General features: G+C 46.8%; 1 protein-coding gene across 2 annotated transcripts in view; it reads right to left on the reverse strand.

Annotated features, from left to right (window-relative positions):
• Positions 1–13,998: 13,998 nt before the first annotated feature.
• The window catches only part of TNFRSF1B (TNF receptor superfamily member 1B), a 36,152-nt gene continuing 31,288 nt past the window's right edge, over positions 13,999–18,862 (reverse strand). Inside the window, exon 10 of one of the 2 annotated variants that reach the window (XM_072975367.1) lies at positions 13,999–17,542. In XM_072975367.1, coding sequence (XP_072831468.1) covers positions 17,262–17,542 — 281 coding nt within the window. In that variant the 3' untranslated portion in view covers positions 13,999–17,261. Of the gene's footprint in view, positions 17,546–18,862 lie in introns of both variants that reach the window. The other variant, XM_072975366.1, reaches the window with a different exon arrangement.

Raw genomic sequence — 18,862 nt, forward strand, 5'->3', positions numbered from 1 at the left:
ATGGTTACGAGACAGCTCTGGACAGTCATATAGATGACTTCTTGCTTTGGATATTCCACCTCAAAGATTTCCCTGCTGCCCTGTCTAAAGCTTCCCTCATCCGTTACCCTGTTGTATTATCTTCACAGAACTTAATGCTACCTGAGCTGAGATTATCTGATTAATTTACTTATACCTATGTTATCTTTCCTCAGCCTGAAAGCAGAAATTTTATCTTTTTCACTAATGTTTTTTCAGTCCCTAGACATTGTGTCGCAAAGAAAAGACTCAGTGAAGGTGCTGTGAAAAAATGCACAAGTGAACGCTTCATCTTGGATTATCACCAGAAGGGCAGGAAGAACACCTTAGGCTCATAAAAAGTCAGATCAGGACGCAGACCAGCAAGGTTGCCAGAGTATATATTTATACTAATAATTACTATCCTCCCTGATGCTAAGCTAATAAAGGTGGCTGTGGGCTGACTCACTCCTAAACAAGGCCTGGGTTTCTCCGAGGCAGGATCAACCCATCAGAATCTCAACACTGGGTCCCCTCAGAGGCTGAGGTTTGGGCTTAAAACCCCAGGCTCCAAAGACGGAAGGCAGAAGGAAAGCAGCTCATCAGAGCAGAAGAATCTCGAGGTCCAGATCCTCCAGCACATAGCACCTGACCGTACCTGGGGAGTTTGTTGAAAATGCAGATGCCAGGACACAGTTCCTTCAACCCGCATCACTTAAGAGTCTCTGGGCCTCAGTTCCTTATCAATCTAGACATGCATTTACCACATAGCTATCCCACTCCCAGGTAGCTGCCCAAGAGAAGTGAAAACACATGTGCACACAAAGTCTTATACATGAATGTTCATTACAGCTTCATTCATACTAGCCCAAAACAGGACATAATCAAAACGTTCATCAGCATAGACTTGGCGATCATCATTTTAAGTGAAGTAAGTCAGAAAGAGAAAGAAAAATACCATATGATATCACTTATATGTGGAAACTAAAAAAAGGATACAAATGAACTTACCTATTAAATAGAGACAGACACACAGACATAGAGAACATATGGTTACCAGCAGGGTAAAGGGGTTGGGAAGGGATAAATTAGGAATTTGAAATTTGTACCTCTTGGGGAGTGATGGAAATGTTAGCCATCTTGATTGTGGTGGCGGTTTCTTGAGTGTATATATACATTGACCAAAATTCATCAAATTATACATCTGAAATATGCGTAGTTTACTGTATAGGAATCATACCACAATAAAAATGTTAAAAAATGTCCATCAACAGAAGAATGGATAAAGAGATTACAATGTATCCATGCAATGGAACACTACTCAGCAATAAAAAAGAATAAACTACTGATACAGGCACCTCAGGAGTATCAGCTTTGTGAAAAAACCCAGATCACACCAAACCAGGTACTATAATAATTTCATTTCTGTGATATTCCAGAAGAAACCAAACTAGAATGGCACAAGCAGATCAGTGGTGGCCAGGAGCGAGGGCTGGAGGGAGGGGATTGATTCAGGAGGAGCAGGAAGGAAATTTTCGGGGTGAGGAAACCATTCTGTATCTTTTTCTTTGTTTTGGGGAGGAGGTAATTAGGTTGGTTGGTTGGTTTGTTTAATGGAGGTACTGGGGATTGAACCCAGGACCTCGTGCATGCTAAGCACGCACTCTGCCACTGAGCTATACCCTTCCCCTTCTCTATATCTTGACTGTTGAAGTCACGAGGCAGTATACAGTTGTCAAAATTCATTGAAGTATGCACTTGAAACTGGTAAATTATGTTTTCTGTAAATTATTCCCCAATAAAGCAGATATTAAAAAAAAAAATCCCTGCCCTCCTGGGACTTCCATACCAGCAGGGAAGGAGAGACAGAAAATAAGCAAAGGCAATATAAAATACAGAGTGCACCATGCCATGATGTGCCACAGAGGAAAATAAGGCAGGGAAGCAAGGTAGGAAGGAGGGGTGTACAATTTTAGATGGAGGCCTCACTAGGGAAAACCTGGCCCCAAAGATTCAAATGGAGGGAGTCTGCAGGGGGACCCAGGTACCCAGATGATGGGTTTGGAAATGCAGAGCTGGTCGAAAGCCCTCACTGTACAGAAGGGGAAACTGAGGACTAGGAGGGGGAAGGAACTCACTCAAGGTCATACAGAAAGACCACAGGACAAGGCAGGACTCTGCCACGAGCCTGGAGCCCTCTCCAATACAGCATCAGCCCTTCCTGCACCAGCCCATTGCCCTAAATTTCAACTATTACAGCAAAAATGTATCTGTTGTAGGGAAGGGTATAGCTCAGTAGTAGAGCACATGCTTAGCATGCATGAGGTCCTGGGTTCAATCCCCAGTACCTCCACTAAAAAAAAAAAAATTAGTCACATTAAACAATCAATTCTTTAAACACACACACACACACACACATACATACTGTTGTGAGGAAACCAAGAAACAAAGAAGTCAAATGTTGGCCTGACAGAGGGGAAGGGGTTGTGTTGGCCACAGGGGAGGTCCACCCTTGGTTCCCGCACTCAGGCTGTGGTCCCCGAAGCTGCAGGTTTCAGGCACACAACAGGTGAAGGGCTGCAGGAGATGGGGGCGTCCCTTAATTACCACCCATACTAGACCCTGAAATGCGTGTTGGACTAGGTGGGGCCAAGTTTTCTGGGGCAGGCAGATTTGAGGGCCCCTGCTCAGTACTCCCCGCTATCAGGCCCCTCCCTACCTGGCCTCCAGATCATCTAGACTAGAGTGGGTGTAGACAGGTAGCCAGAACTGCAGAGAAGTGTTCCTTTTGGCCCACACAAAACTTTAAACTAATTAAAATTAGTTACATTTTAGAAGTTGGAGATCACATGTGAAAATCTGTATTTGGAGCTTCTCTACAAAAACTGGAAAACTGGGCAACCGGGAACTCCCTACCCTCCCTTTGCTTACATTCGTTCATTCATTCACCATCCACTGAGCACCTACTATATGCCTGGCAGTGTTCTAAGTACTTGGGACTACATCACTGAGTGAAATAGACATGTTTTTGTAAAAAAGCCCTATTGGAGTTTGCATTCTAGCAGGAGGAGAAGACAGTAGGCAATAAATATAACAAATACATAAATTACACAATATTTGAGAAGGTGATAAGTACTGTTAAGAGTCCCATGGGAGAGGCAGGGACTCTCAGGGGAGAGGGAGCTGTCATTTTCAATATGAATTAACTCAATCAGATCTGGAGGGCATTTTGCTTTCCAGAGCAGCGCTATCCTATAGAAATATAATAAAAGCCATATACAGAATTCTAAATTTTCTAGTGGCCTCATTAAGAAGAGTGAAAAGAAACTGGTGAAATTAATGTTGATATTTTATTTAACCTAATATCTCCAAACTATTATCATTTCAACATGTAATCAATAGAAATATTTTTACTGAGATATTTTATGTATTTTTAATTGTCTTTATTTTTATTATTTTTAATTGAAGTATAGTCAGTTACAATGTGTCAATTTCTGGTGTACAGCACAATGTCCCAGTCATGCATATACATACGTATATTCATTTTCATATTCTTTTTCATTAAAGGTTACTACAAGATATTGAATATAGTTCCCTGTGCTATGCAGAAGAAATTTGGGGTTTTTTTAAATCTGTTTTTATACATAGTGGTTAACATTTGCAAATCTCAAACTCCCAGATTTATCCCTTCCCATCCGTCCTCCCCTCCCTGTAACCATAAGTTTGTTTACTATGTCTGCAAGTCTGTTTCTGTTTTATAGAAGAGTTCATTAGTGTCCTCTTTTTTTTAGATTCCACACATGAGTGATATCATATGGTATTTTTCTTTCTCTTTCTGGCTTACTTCAGTTAGAATGATTATCTCTAGGTCCATCCATGTTGCTGCAAATGGCATTATTTTATTCTTTTTTATGGCTGAATAGTATTCCATTGTATAAATATACCACAGCTTCTTTATCCAGTCATCTGTCAATGGACATTTAGTTTGCTTCCATGTCTTGGCTATTGCATATGCTCTTGGATTGGAAGAATCAACAATGTTCAAATGGCCATACTGCCCAAGGCAATCTACAGATTTAATGTGATCCCTATCAAATTACCAATGACATTTTTCACAGAACTAGAACAAGTAATCCTAAAATTTATACAGAATCACAAAAGACCCAGAATTTATATTCATTTTGTACTCAGTCTTCAGAATTCAGGAGTTCAAATCCTGTTACACTTCACTCATCTCTGTCTGGACCAGCCATGGTTCAAGTGCCCTGTGGCTTCTGTATTTGACAGTATGGGTCCAGAGTCTCTCGTGAAAATGCAGACACCTGGAGCAGGGGTGGTACTGTCACCCTGTGGGAAGAAGGACAAAGGACCAAGGATAGACCACAGTTGAGGGGTCAGCCTCATCATCTCACAGAGGGAGTCTGAGCTCCAGAGAGGGACAGTGGCTGCTCCAAGTTCACACAGCAGGTTCTGGATGGAGCCAGAGTGCAATCCCAGAATTCCTAACCTTTGGGTTTGTCCCCATGCAGCCTCTCAGGCCAAACTCCCAGCTTTCCAGGTGCTGCCCTGGTGGCTGGTCTCTGAATATGAATGAAGCTCCAGGTGGGGCAGAGGAGTCCGGGGTGGGCTGAGGGAAGGGGTATGGGCGGTGAGGTGGAGGGGAGCACTTCCCCTTTAAATCCGGGTTTCACTGACTTTAGTGAAATTCTAAGGAACTGGTTATCAGGAGCCTCTCACAGTAAACTGACCATCCTTAGACAAATATCAAACCCAGCCAGCCCCGCCCCTCCACTGCACAGCACGGATAATGAGTACCTTGACTATCTACCAGGGCAGTTATGGAGATAATATAACTGAAGCTCAGGTTCCCAACTCTTAGACCGGACAATGCTGTGGAACTTCTCACACTCCCTGGCTCGGACCATCCCCTCATGCAGGAAATAAAACCCAGCATCCCTCCCCTGGCTTCTGAAGCCACCCTCCCAACCTCAAGTCCTGTCCCCAGGGTCCCAAGTCTGTCCCCCCTCCCTTCAAAGCCTCTGCTCAAATGCCAGCTCCTCAGAGAAGCCTTCCTGAATCCCGCTTGCAAACCAGCAGCACCTACACTCCTGTCTGTCCCCTTATGTTGCTCTATTTTTCTTCTTAGCATTTTGCACTGGCATAGCCTGCACGACCTTCTGGCTCCAGCAGAGTCTGTGCCCACCTTGCATTCTGTTGCATCCTTAGAACACACACACACACACACATCACAGCAACTAATACTGAGCACTTACTATGAGCCGGGCACAGTTTCAAGTAGCTCACACATAGTAATTTGTGTAATCCCTCACTCTGGAGGAGGTACTATTTTAACTCCATTTTAGAGATAAGGAGAGTGAGGCACAGAGAACTTCGTTAACTTGCCTGAGGTCACACAGACAGGAAGTAGTGGCACCAGGATTCACACCTAGGCAGGTGGGTTCCGAGGGCCCACAACTCTTGACTTCAGTGCCAGTCCATCAGGGCATGTGCTGACAATGATGCGTGAATGAAACCAGGTGAAGGGGGATCCAAAAGTGGCTCCCTCCTACCCAAGCTGGCCCAGCCTTAGTGAAACTCCTTGTTCTGTCTCAGTTAAAGAACAGAAAGAGGCAGGAGGGGCTTCATCTGGCACATTTTGACTAGTTAACCCAACAGGCAGGTGGTTGCCTTCAATTGCTCCAGATTTGCCCGCTGTGATATTGTGATTTATAAGAAACAGATGTTTGATTTCCATCCTCTATTCCTGACTCACAACTCCTAAAATCCTTGGAATTTCCCGAGAGAAGAGCAACGGGAGCATCTTTTGTTCTAGCATTTATTCTTGTGTCCTTAGTTCTGAAATAGCTCCAGAGCCATAAGGGTAAAACCAGTGTCTTGTTATTTCTATCAAACTCCACGTCTAAGTTTATGTTAATAGGAGGCTTTTGGAATGCCCCAGAGGATAGGGGCTGGTTGCCAGGGGAATGAGCCACGTGATTCAAGGGTTGGAATTTTCAGCCCCACCACCTTACCTCTGGGTTGGTAAGAGGGGCTGGGGGTTGAATCAATCACCAATGGCCAATGATCCAATCAATCATGTCTATTAATGAAGCCTCCATAATACCCCAAGAGGACGGGGTTCAGAAAGCTTCCAGGTTGCTGAACAAGTGAAGGTGCTGGAAAGCTCTTTCCCAGAAATAGCACGGGAGCATCAGCCTTTCCCACACAAGCCTGGCTGTTCCTGAATCTGAGCTGTATCCCTTGTGGTAACCTCGTGAATAAATGGTTTTCCTGAGGCCTAAGAGCCTCTCTAGCAAATTAATCAAACCCATTAGTGGTCGTATAAGAGGTCAGTCAGAAGCACAGGTAACAACCTGGACCTGAGATTGGTGTGTGAAAAGGAGGCAGTCTTGTGGGACTGAGCCCTTAACCTGTGGGATCTGACGCTACCATCAGGGAGACCGTGTCAGAATTTGGTTAAATTGTAGCACACCCAGCGGCTGTCACAGAATTGCGTGGTGTGGTGATCAGAAGTGTCAGAAGTATGGAGAGTAGAGGAGACACGTGGGAAGAGTTTCCTCTACACCCCCTCACACCCAGTCGCCTGTCATCACCCCCACTGTATAGATGGTGAAACTACCTAAGGAGCCGGGTATGGGAGCTTGACAACTTCAGAAGCCCCGGTCCCTGCAGACTGGGTGCTCAGGACATGTGTAGTGACAGCTGAGCCGCCAGGGCTGCACTGCTTCCTGGAAGGAAACTGGAGGGAAGCATTAAGAGAATCTATATTAGCTGGCAAAGCTCACAGAGAGAAGCCACGGGGGGGAGCTGTGGAGGCAAAGGAGGGAGTGGCAGCAGCTGAGCTGGGCAAGAGAAGGGATACAAATACAAGCCACTGGAAGGGCGGTAACAAGAGGGCATGAGAGCCAAGGACAAGATTAGCATCCCTGTCCCCACAGCCCCCCCCCCGCAATGTACCCTCCCTGCAGCACCTGGAGACATCTTTCCAAAGGACAGATCTGGCCATGTCTCTCCACCGGTCACAAGTTTTCCATGATCACCTTTGCCCACTGCCCACCCTAGCTGGACAGTGGGAGCCCTTTGGACCTGGCCCCTCTCTTTTCCTCTCACTGTGCCCCACCCTGGTCCCAGGTTATGCTCAGCTCCTCCCTCTGTTCCTTAGGCTTCTGCTCCTCTGGTCCCTTTCCTGACTTCCTTTTTTTTTTTTTTTAACTGAACTACAGTCAGTTACAGTGTGTCAATTGCTGGTGTATAGCACAATGTCCCAGTCATGCATACACATACATATATTCATTTTCATATTTTTTTATTACAGGTTATTACAAGATATTGAATATAGTTCCCTGTGCTACACAGAAGAAACTTTTTTAAAATCTATTTTTATATATAGTGACTAACATTTGCAAATCTCAAACTCCCAGATTTATCCCCTCTGACCCCCTTTCCCCCATAATCATAAGATTGTTTACTATGTCTGTGAGTCTGTTTCTGTTTTGTAGATGTGTTCATAGTGTCCTTTTTTTTTCAAATTCCACATATGGGTGATATTAAATGGTATTTTTCTTTCTCTTTTTGGCTTACTTCACTTAGAATGACTATCTCTAGTTCCATCTATGTTGCTGCAAATGGCATTATTTTATTCTTTTTTATGGCTGAGCAGTATTCCATTGTATAAATATACCACAGCTTCTTTATCCAGTCATCTGTCAATGGACATTTAGGTTGCTTCCATGTCTTGGCTATTGTATATAGTGTTGCTATGAATATTGGGGTGCATATATCTTTTCAAATTAGAGTTCCCTCTGGATATATACCCAGAAGAGGGATTGCTATATCATATGGTCAGTCTATTTTTAGTTTTTTGAGGAATCTCCATACTGTTTTCCATAATGCTGCACCAAACTACATTCCCACTAGCATTGTAGGAGGGTTCCCTTCTCTCCACACCCTCTTCAGCATTTATCATTCTTGGGCTTTTGCATGATGGCCATTCTGACTCCTTCCCTGACTTCCTGATCCAGAAGGGGGATCCCCCGTCCCTTTGTCCTCTGTGTCCAGAGTCATTTTCTTCATACAGAAAGGCAACAGACTTTGCATGGACTCTCAGTTGAAATTTTAATGTGGCTTGGATGTGTGCATGAATCCATTTTTTGAAAAGACTACTACCTATTAATTATGGCCCAGCCATGAGTCAGGTGTACTGTGCTTAAGAGCAATTACTCCATGAACATGAAAGGGAATGAGCTCTATCCTGAGATGCCATCTGGTGCAAAGAAAACATGGATTAGATGCTATTAAGAAGCATCTAATGCTCCTAATCTAATACCTGTGCCATTTGCCATAAGCTGTGTGCTTTCTTACTGTCTCTCCCCCATCCACTTTGTTTTAGGACCTGCTGTATCCCATCACCTAGCACAGCGCCTGATGTGAAATAAGAGCACAGTCACTACTTGTCCATTCACATACTGGGTGCAGAAGGGGAGGAAGGTATAGCTCAGTGGTAGAGCGTGTGCTTAGCATGCATGAGGTCCTGGGTTCAATCCCTGGTACCTCCATTAAAAATAATAAATAAATAAACAAATAAATAAGCCTAATTACCTACCCCCCACCAAAAATATTGGGAGCTGCTGGCAGGATGCATTTGCAGTTCTTAAAGCCATGAAGCTGGATGAGACTCGCAGGGGAGAGTGGGAAATGAAATTCACTAGGGCCAAGATGAGGAGGAAGCAGCGAAGAGGCAGAGGGACCAGCCGCCCCCCGACCCAAAGATGGCAAGAGAGCCAGGGGCCTGGTGAAAAACCTGCTTCAGAGAGGAGGCTGGTCACTCGGGTCAAATGTTGCCCCCAGGGGAGTGAGAGTGGCCCTGAGAGCCTCTGTAGCGGAGAGGTGGACACAGACTTACTGGAATGAGATCAAGAGAAAACAGGAGAAGATAACTTACAGACAGTGGGCGTCCATAAACAACACCTTGTAAGTGTTTTGCTGATAAGAGTAGTTGACAGTAACTGGTGGGAGAATTGCTTTCAAGGAGGTTTGTGCCATTGTTTGTAATTGTAGTGAAACGCTCGTAACATAGAATCTGCCATCTTAATCATTCCTGAGTGAGCAGTCTGGTACCTCCAGGCCAGGCACACCACATTTTACTCCACTCTGCCTTATTGTGTGTCGCAGATAGTGCTTTTTTCACAAATTGGAGGTTTGTGGCCACCATGCATCCAACAAGTTTATCGGTGCCATTTTTCCAACATCTGTCCACTTCATGTCTCTGTGTTACATTTTGGTAATTCTTGCAATATTTCAAACTTTTTCATTGTTACTGTATTTTTAATAGTGATCAGTAATCTTTCGTGTCACTCTTGTAACTGTTTCGCGAAGCCACGAACCATGCCCATAGAAGATGGTGACATTAATAATCCATGTTGTGTGTGTTTTTACTGCTCCACCAACCAAACAGTCCCCCTTCTCTCTCCCTCTCCTTGGGCCTCCCTATTCCCTGAGACACGACAATATTGAAATTACGCCAGTTAATAACCCTACAATGACCTCTAAGTTCAAGTGAAAGGAAGAGTTGCATGTCTCTTACGCTAAATCAAAAGCTAGAAATGATCAAGCTTGAGTGAGGAAGGCAAGTCAAAAGCTGTGATAGGCTAAAGGCCACACCTCTTGTGCCAAGCAGTTAGCCACACTGTAAACACGAAGGTAAATTCTCGAAGGAAATTAAAAGCGCTGCTCCAGTGGGCACATGAATGACGAGAGATTGAAACAGCCTTACTGCTGACACGGAGAAAGTTTGAGTGGTGTGGATAGAAGATCAAACGAGCCGCAACGTTCCCTTAAGCCAAAGCCTAACCCAGAGCAAGGCCCCACTTCTCATCTATTCTTGGAAGGCTGAGATGTGAGGAAGCTGCAGAAAAAAAGGTGAAGCTAGCAGAGGTTGGTTCACAAGGCTGAAGGAAAGAAGCCGTCTCCGTAACATGACAGTAAAAGGGAAGAGCAAGTGCTGATGTAGAGGGTGCGGCAGATTATCCAGAAGATTGAGCTAAGGTAATACACGAAGGTGGCTACACTGCACAGCAGATTTTCAACGTAGACAAAACAACCTTCTACTGAAAGAAGATGCCGTCTAGGACACTCATAGCATCTTTCTTTCTTTCTTTCCTTCCTTCCTTCCTTTCTTCTTTCTTTCTTTCTTTCTTTCTTTTCTTTCTTTCTTTCTTTCTTTCTTTCTTTCTTTCTTTCTTTCTTTCTTTCTTTCTTTCTTTCTTTCTTTCTTTCTTTCTTTCTTCTTTCTTTCTTTCTTTTCCTTTTCTCTTTTCTTTTCTTTTCTTCTTTTCCTTCCCTTTCTTTCTTTCTTTCTTTCTTTCTTTCTTTCTTTCTTTCTTTCTTTCTTTCTTTTCTTTCTTTCTTTCTTTCTTCCTTCCTTCCTCCCTCCCTTCCTCCCTTCCTTCCTTCCTTTCTTCCTTCCTTTCTATCTTTCTTTCTTTCTGCCATTTTAATGGGTGTAAGATAGTATGTTGTTTTTTAAGTGGGAGAACCGTCAGTATGTTTGCATGCAGACAGGAAATACGTAGGAGACCAGGAAGATAATGCTGAAGGAGGGAGGGAGGAGAGATGCTGGAGCAACATCTTTGATTTGGGAGAGATTCTAAGATCCTGAACAGAGAGGTGCGTGCCCTTAGCCAGCAGCCCAGGTGTTTATCCATAGTCGTAGTTATTCCATACTCATAGGGAGAAGGCTGAGGCCCTGGGCACAGGTGCAGGTGGGAGGTTGGATGTGGTGAGAGGGCCTTAGGATGTTCTCTTGGGTGATGTTTATTCTATCTTCTCAGTGAAATGGGCAGCCAGGTAACCAGCTACAGACAAGGATGGAGTGAGGTCAGAGGTTTGAGGAGGAAGACTGGGTGTGAATAGTCTGCCTAAAGAGTATATGGGTGGTGGGGGTTGGTAGGCTGGATAAGGGCTTTCTACAAAGACGTCTAACCTGAAATCCGTGAATGTGTTCCCTGGCAGGATCTGGAGATGGGGAGGTTACCTGGATTACCTGGGTGGGCCCAACATAATCACACGTGGGAGGCAGAGGGAGAGCTGACTACAGAAGCTCTTATACCGCCAGCTTTGAAAATGGAGGAAGGAGCCACAACCCTAGGAATGAAATTACTTCTAGAACCTGAAGGCAAGGAAACAAATTCTCCCCTAGAGCCCTCAGAAACAGACTCCTCTAGAGCCTAGTCTCCCTGGTGACACCTTGATTTTCAAGGAGATGTTCAGAACTATAAGAGAATGAATTTATGTTGTTTTAAGCCACTAAATTGGCCTCATTTGTTCCAGCAGCAATAAGAAATTAATACACCAGGAAAGTGGGAAGGGGACACACTGTGACTGCTGAGAGGTACCAAGGACATATTTAGAGTTTAATGATCATGCAGTTGAAGTGAGACCAGTCCACATGATTGACTATTTTCAATCCTGCCCTGTACAGGTGCACAGGTGCAGGTATGGCCTGTGCAGAAAGTTGGCTTTAATTCAGAATGAGAACACTAAAGCAGGAGAAAGTCCAGGGAGTTGAGGTTATATGCACGGGACAAAATGATTGACCATAATGGTTATGGCAGATAAGACAGGAGCGGATGAAGAGTGGTAGAATGAATGGATTGTAGGTCCCAGTGAGGCAAAAAGATGGAGGACAGACATAGAAAACAAACTATGGTTATGTAATGGGGAAGGGGGGCAGGGATAAATTAGGAGTTTGGGATTAATAGATACACATTACTACATATAAAATAGATAAACAACAAGGACCTACTGTATAGCACAGGGAACTATATTCAATTTCTTATAATAAGCTATAATGGAAAAGAATCTGAAACATATGTATCTGTGTGTGTGTGTAAATTTATAACTGAATGGCTTTGCTGTACCCTTGAAGCTAACATTGTAAATCAACTATACTTCCATAAAAAATAAAATTAAAAAAAAAGACAGAGGACAGTGCTGGGGTTGGGGCTGCAGTGAGGGAGAGTGGGATGCCTGAAACTGGGATTGTGGCTGTGGTTATCCATAATGACAAAGTCTAGGACAGGAGTTGGCAAACCACAGACCACGGGCCCAAACCACCAGCTGCCTGTTGGTATAAAGTTTCATTGGAATATGGTCACACTTGTGGTATAATGACAGATATACTTGGTCTTGGTCCAGTTCCTGGCATAGAGCTCCTAAAACTCTTAGAATTTCCTGCGTGTTGGAGTATCTTCTGTCATTCATAAGGACCCCCTTTTGAACAGCTCTGAGTTTATACTAACGAGGTGACTCAGGGTGGTGCCCCCAGAGAGCCTCAGGTTAGGGCTGGTCACCAGAAAGGTGAAGTGACTAGAGGGTTGGAACTTTCAGCCCCAACCACCGGCCTCTGGAAAGAAGGAGGTGGCTGCAGATTAAGCTCTATAGGATACAATGGGATTCCACGTTGATGGGCTTCCACATCGGTACCCAGGTGGGAGGGCAGTGCATCCCCAGTTCCACAGTGACAGAAGCTCCTGGGCTCAGGACCCTTCAGACTTCACCGTGGGTACCTCTCTATCTGCTTGTTTGTATCCTTTATTGCATCCTTTATAATAAACTGGGAAACATAAGTAAACGTGTACCTGAGCTTTGGAAGCTGTTCTAACTAATGATTGAATCCAAAGAGGCAGCCATGGAAACCTCTGATTTATAGCCCATAGGACAGAAGCACAGGTGACAACCTGGACTTGAGATTGGGGTTTGCTGTGGGGGTATCTTGTGGGGCTGAGCCGTTAACCTGTGGGATCTGGTGCTACCTATAGGTAGATAGTGCCAGAACTGAGTTTAATTTGTAGGACACCTCATCAGTGTCCACTGAGAATTGGGGACTGCTTGGTGGTGTGGAAAACCTTCCCCACACCCCTTCTTTGATGCACTGTCTGTGACAACTGTCACGCTTCAGCAGCAGAGTTGAATACTTGAGACCGAAACCTTAAACCCTCCCAAGCCTCAAATATGTACCATGTGGCTCTTTACAGGAAAAGCTTGCCAAGCCCCGTCTTAGGGTATGAGTGGCCGAGACGGGGTAGCGGGCCCGACTACGGGAGGAGAGGAGGTCCAGGAAATCACCGAGAACAAAGACAGATCTGCTGAGGGATTTGCAATGCCACCTGGTGCCCGCCGAGGCCCTGCGGCCCCCTACCTTCCAGCCCTTAGGCATCTGCCTGCTCCTCTTTGGAAGATAAACTCCTGACAAGCGTTTGCCTTACTTAGCAGAATTAACAGCCTTGGGAAATGACTAGCCTCACCGTAGCTCAGGCTGACTTGTTCCAGCCCACGTCTCCTTATCGGAATCATAAATTCCACCACCTTCCTTGTGTGAGCCCACGTCTCCATCTTACTGGAGTCATAAGTCCACTATCCTCCCATATACCAAAGCCCCTTACCTCACTTATAGCCAAAAAAACCCTCTGTTCCCCTATCTCTTTGTGTCCACAGCCCCTTCCTCAGTAAAAGACCCTGCGCGTTCACAGTTGGTGCACACGCAGACAGCTCTTGCCTATGGGGCCCACTGTTGCCTGTAGCAGTGAACTTATTAAACTTTCCCTTTGTTCTTAAACGTCTCTTGGTTTCTGGTAAATTCTTTTTACCGACCCGTGACACTGGCCCGCCACCAAGTGTTCCCCCAACAGGAGTCACAGTGAGCAGGGAAGGAAGCTGACTGAATTCACGGGCCAGGGTCCCTCTCCCCTCCAGGCCTTGACATGAGGAACTCCCTTTGCTGGAAACCTCTTCCAGACCTGTTATTCTGGAAAACTCCTGCTCATGCCTTAGGAACAGGTCAGAGATCATCTCTAGAACCCTTCCCCTGACCCCCTGGCAGTGACCAGGGCATTTCTCTGCTCCTACGCTCATCCTGTTACCCGAAAAACTGGACTTGCCTCCTGGTGGGTGTCAGACCAAAAGACACAACCAAGCCAAAGATCGGGAGAAGAAATGATTTATTATTACTTGCAGCGCGTAAGGAGAACTCAGGGGATCATTTCCAAAGCAGTGTCTCCCCAAACAGCAAAATTAGGGAAGTTTTGAACTAAGGGTACATGCATACTCGTGAAGGAGCTTGGATTGCGGAAAGAGTCCAAGCTTTAGTTGACTGAAGTCACGAGGGTCAGAAAAATCGAACATCATCACCCTTTAGGTTCCAGCTGATCTGATGGTTGACAGCTTCATGCTAACCTTTACCACTGAAACAGAACTGGGAGCCTTTACAACTGACGTATTATCTTTGCTATCCTTACTTCTCTTGCCTGATAACAGTCCTTTGTTTCTGCATCCTTTTGTTCCCTTAAGATCATTAAATACCGATACCTGTTCAAGGCCACGCATTGTGGCCAGGCTTAGATCACAAAATGGCTCAGGCCAAAAACGGCTTTTCTTCTGTCAAGAAAGCCATGCCTGATTTTATTTTCCCTGGGGACCCCTTACCTTATCTGATTGTAATCTGAGCACCTAGTGATGAACCTCAGAGGTGTCCCCAAGATTGGGGCCTCCTGGAGGCCAGAGTCTTGCTTCCCTGAATGAGAAGGGGGCTGCACATGAAGGAACAGATCTGCAGAGACCACTCCCACCCCAAGCTTCAGCTAAGGAGACCGAGGCAACAGGGCATGTGATGAGGGCGTATCTGGAGGTCAGCTGGGTGGTTCTGGGCAAAAACCCACCTTCCTACTGTTCACAGGCCTGAGGGAGTGGTCAGGCTCTCAGCAAGGGCAGCTGTAATGCGGGTGCTTCTGGGGTCCAGCCACACCATGGGCTTGTCAGAATTCAGTGGCCATGGCCCGTTCTCCCCCTCACACTGGTGGCAGGGACCAGGACCACAGGCATACCACAACTCAGACCTGATGACAGAGCCAGTAGTCAGTGTGTAAAAAAACAAAGTGTTTATTTATAAGCAGGAATGCTATCTGGGATACATACAGTGCAAACTCTTCTTGTCTTGGGACCAACACAAGCCCACAGACTGGGAAACTGTTACTGAATTAGGCTGCATGAACCCCGACTTGGGCCCTTGGCGGAGAAGGTTCTTTTTCCCACTCAGGTTCAGGCAACCGAAAACAAAACCGAAGCTGAGATCAAAGCAGTGCAAGCTTAATTCAATGACCAGAGTATGGACACACGGGACTTAATTCATAGATCAACTTCTGGCCTTAACGGTAAGAGGGACTTGCTTTTAAGGAGTAAGGATGAATGATGGGGGAGGAGTGAGACTAATGATGGGGAGCCATCTGCGTTAGTTTTCTGGGAAAGACCCAGGGCTTTCCTGGAAAGGGGGTGTCACTCTTTTTCTATCCTTTTATGGTCAGTGATTTCCAGTCATGGCCACCAATAAGTATGTCATTTAGTAGCTAATGTAGTAAAATCTGCGTAGAATAAGACTCAGTCTGTTGGAGGTCAGATTCATCGCCATGTTGGTTTCAGCTGGTTCCATCCAGTTTTTGTTTTTCTCTTCCTATTGCTTTCTTTCTTTGTGTCCAGACCCTGTGATTTAAAGATATATGTTCGTTCCTGTTCCAAGGAGGGGTTGGTGGATTTTGAGCAAGAGTCTGGTGGCAACTCTGGTTACAAAATAAGGCCACACCCCAAAAGCGTCTCCTTCCAATTCATCCCTGCTCTGCTGGGGTGATGGCAGGGAGGCTGAGGTCCTCCACCAGGGGGCAGAAGTGCTCCACAGCCGTAAAGGGTCCAATGTGGCCGGAGACCCTGGCCAGTCCAGGCAGCGAGACATCTGGATTCCAGGGTGGGAAACCTTTCTTCACTTCATGATAATGGCTGGACTTCTCCTACCCTCCAAAAGTTCAGCTGCCAAGTTCAAGTCCAGTGGAACTTTTCAATAAGGGATCCAAGTATCTGGGACCCAAATGTCTTCTCAAGGAGGCCCCCATCCACCTTCCTTCTAGAATCCAGTTAAGGCCACATTTGTCCACCACCTGCAGGGATGGCCTGGGCATGTGATCGTGGGGAGCGGGCTGACTCCTTAATTGGGAAGAATCTCTCGGCAAACATGTTGGCTTCAGCTGCTTCCGGCAGGCCTGAACACCATGGGCTACACAGAACCACAACACGCGACACAGACACGCAGACCCAAGACTGGCTCTCAGCATCTCCTGTCCATTCAAGATCTCGGCAGGCACAGTGCTAAAGTGGTTCCGAGGCTCCACCGGGACCTGGGACTCCAGGAACAGTGGGGCTAGAGAAACAGGAGCATCCCCTCGGGAGGCAAAGGAGGAAGGTCCAGGCTGAGGTAGGAGGAGACGGCTGCAGGGCCTCAGTCATCTCCAGTTCCTGCAACTCCCTGATAGGAAAAGGCGTGGCCTTGGAACCCCACACCAGACAGTGGTGGGGGGAGGGTAGGCTGCAGCTGTGGGTAAATCACAGTGAAGGTCAAAGGCAGAGGATGCAAACTCTGAAAGTTTGGCTTTGTTACATTGTTGGCTTGTTTGTCCGCACGATGCTTACTTTTTTTTTTAATTGCCACACGTTAAAGCTGGAAGGTTTCTGGTTAGAGGTTTGCCATCTTAACCAGGCCACAGCACTCATTCAGGCTGTCTGCCCAGGCCCTCTGGGCATCTGGTTTTCACCCCATGGTATAAGAGATGGAGGCAGCAGGAATGGATCTGGAGGTGGTGTTTCCAAAGGGTCCTGAGCAAAACTGAGGGACCCCCATCTCCTGCAGGGGTTGCTACCCCCTCTCTGCACAGAACCATCTGATTGATGACACACCGCTCCCCCCCCCCCACCATCCTGCAGCCTCACATTCAGGCTAAAGCCCCGCCCCTTCTCCACGAATGACGCACACAGCATCCCCCCTCCCAAGCAGGAAGCCAGAGCCAGGTAGAGCCCAAGGGTTCAAATAAACAAACAAACAAAAAAAACCCAAAAACAAAAAAACAAGGGCTCCAGAAGCCAAGCCGACAGGGCCGGCGATGGGGCAGCTCTCAGAGAGGCAGGGGCTTGCCCCGGGCTGCCCGGCACATCTGTGTCCACCAGCCTTCCAAGAAAGACGCACGTCAGGACAAGACACACATGACTCTCCCAGCCTCATTCTTCTGCCTGCAGGTGACAGGAAGGCTGAGGCTGTGGAAACCACAAAAGGAATTCGGCCCAGAAAGAGCCAGAGTCCTGGAGGTGAGGGGCCTAGAGGGACCAGGGATCAGCCCAGATTGGCTGTGAGACAGCCCACACCAGCCTGGTTAACTGGACTTCATCCCGGCATCAGGCACGCCGAGGGGCAGGGGCTTCTCCTCTGGGCTCTGCAGCAGAGTCTCTGGAACTCCCGGCTGGGACTGAAGAGGGCATTCCTCCTTGGAGAAGGGGACCTGCTCATCTTTCGGGGAGCCCGAGGGGCTGGTGTCTGTGTCTCCTGTTGTGGAGCTGGCCTGGGAAGGGCATTGAAAGCCATGGTCCGAGCTGCTGCAAACATTGACAATGCAGGTGACATTGACCTGGGTTCCGTGGCCGCCAGAGGATGGCTCTGCTAAACAAAAGACAGGAGAGGGCGGTCAGTCCAGGTCTTGGATTGGGCGGAGTCTTCACAGCCGGTCGTCTGCCCAAGAGACAGGTCAAGACAACTGGGGAAAGAGCACTGGGCCAGGAGCCAAGAGGCCCCGTTTCTAGCCCAGCTCTGCTGTGTAACCTTGGGTCAGTCCCTTAAACCTTCGTGTGCCTCACCTGTCAAACAAGCATACCCCACCCCATTCACCCCATAGACAGGAGGAGCCAATTATACAAAGCATACGAAGGTGTTCCAAGAACAAAACACACTGCCCACGAAGAACCAGAGAAGTGAGCCGGGACAGGAAGTACATATTACAGAATACTCGTCAAGCAGTGAAGATGGAATACTCTCCTGTAACTGCAGGAAGGCGTCAGCAGCCCCGGCCACACCAACTATGAAAGGGTGAGAAGCCTGTCACTGGCCCATCATCTCTGTGCCAAGGAATCAGCACCAAAGGGCTTGAAAATTGCTCCTTTATGGAAATTAAACATTGACCCTGAGCTTGTCTTTATTTACAGCAAATCTTTTTCTTCCATGCAGAGCTGCCTCTAAAATTTCGTAAATCTGGGATTCCCGGATGGGGTAGGGGTTGGTAGTTTGTCTGCATCACTGAGGCCAGGATGCCTTGAGCTCTGCAGCCTGACGATCTGGGTTTGAATCCCTGCTCTGCCTTCATAAACTTGGCCAAGTCACTTAACCTCTTGGAGCCTCAGTTTGCCCAGCTATAAATTGAATCTAAGGACCCTTGCCATGGATGACTTTGCCCTGTTCATTGCTGTATCTCAGGAGCCTGCATGGCCCCTCAAGGCAAGCTCAATGAAGCAGGAGCTGAACACTGGGTCCATATATCCAACTGCCTCTTCTGTACCTCAACTTGATCCCATCCCGTCTCCCATCCAACCTGCTCTTCCTCATCTCAGTTCACATGGATGCCATTCCACCCCGATGCTCAGTCCCATAGCCCTCAGACTCATCCTTCCCTCACCCCTACATCCAATAGACCAGCAATTCCTACCGGGTCCACCTTCCAAAGATTCTTCAAGTTCACCACCTCCTGCACACCACCATTCACTCCCACCTGGACTAGTGTGAACAGCCTCCACCTGCCTCCTGGCTTCTACCCAGCCCCTCTGCAGTCTGTTCTCCACCAGCAGCCAGAGCTAGCCCTTTTAAACCTGGCAGATCACTTTTTTGGCTGCTCAAAACACCTACAAGGCCGTGCATGATCTGGTGCCTGCCTTCTCCTGCCCCAACTCCTGCCGCTCTGAGATCTTGGCTGGGTTTCTTCTAGCCAGA

Source organism: Vicugna pacos, chromosome 13 (genome assembly GCF_048564905.1).
Source record: "Vicugna pacos chromosome 13, VicPac4, whole genome shotgun sequence".
Classification (NCBI taxonomy): domain Eukaryota; kingdom Metazoa; phylum Chordata; class Mammalia; order Artiodactyla; family Camelidae; genus Vicugna; species Vicugna pacos.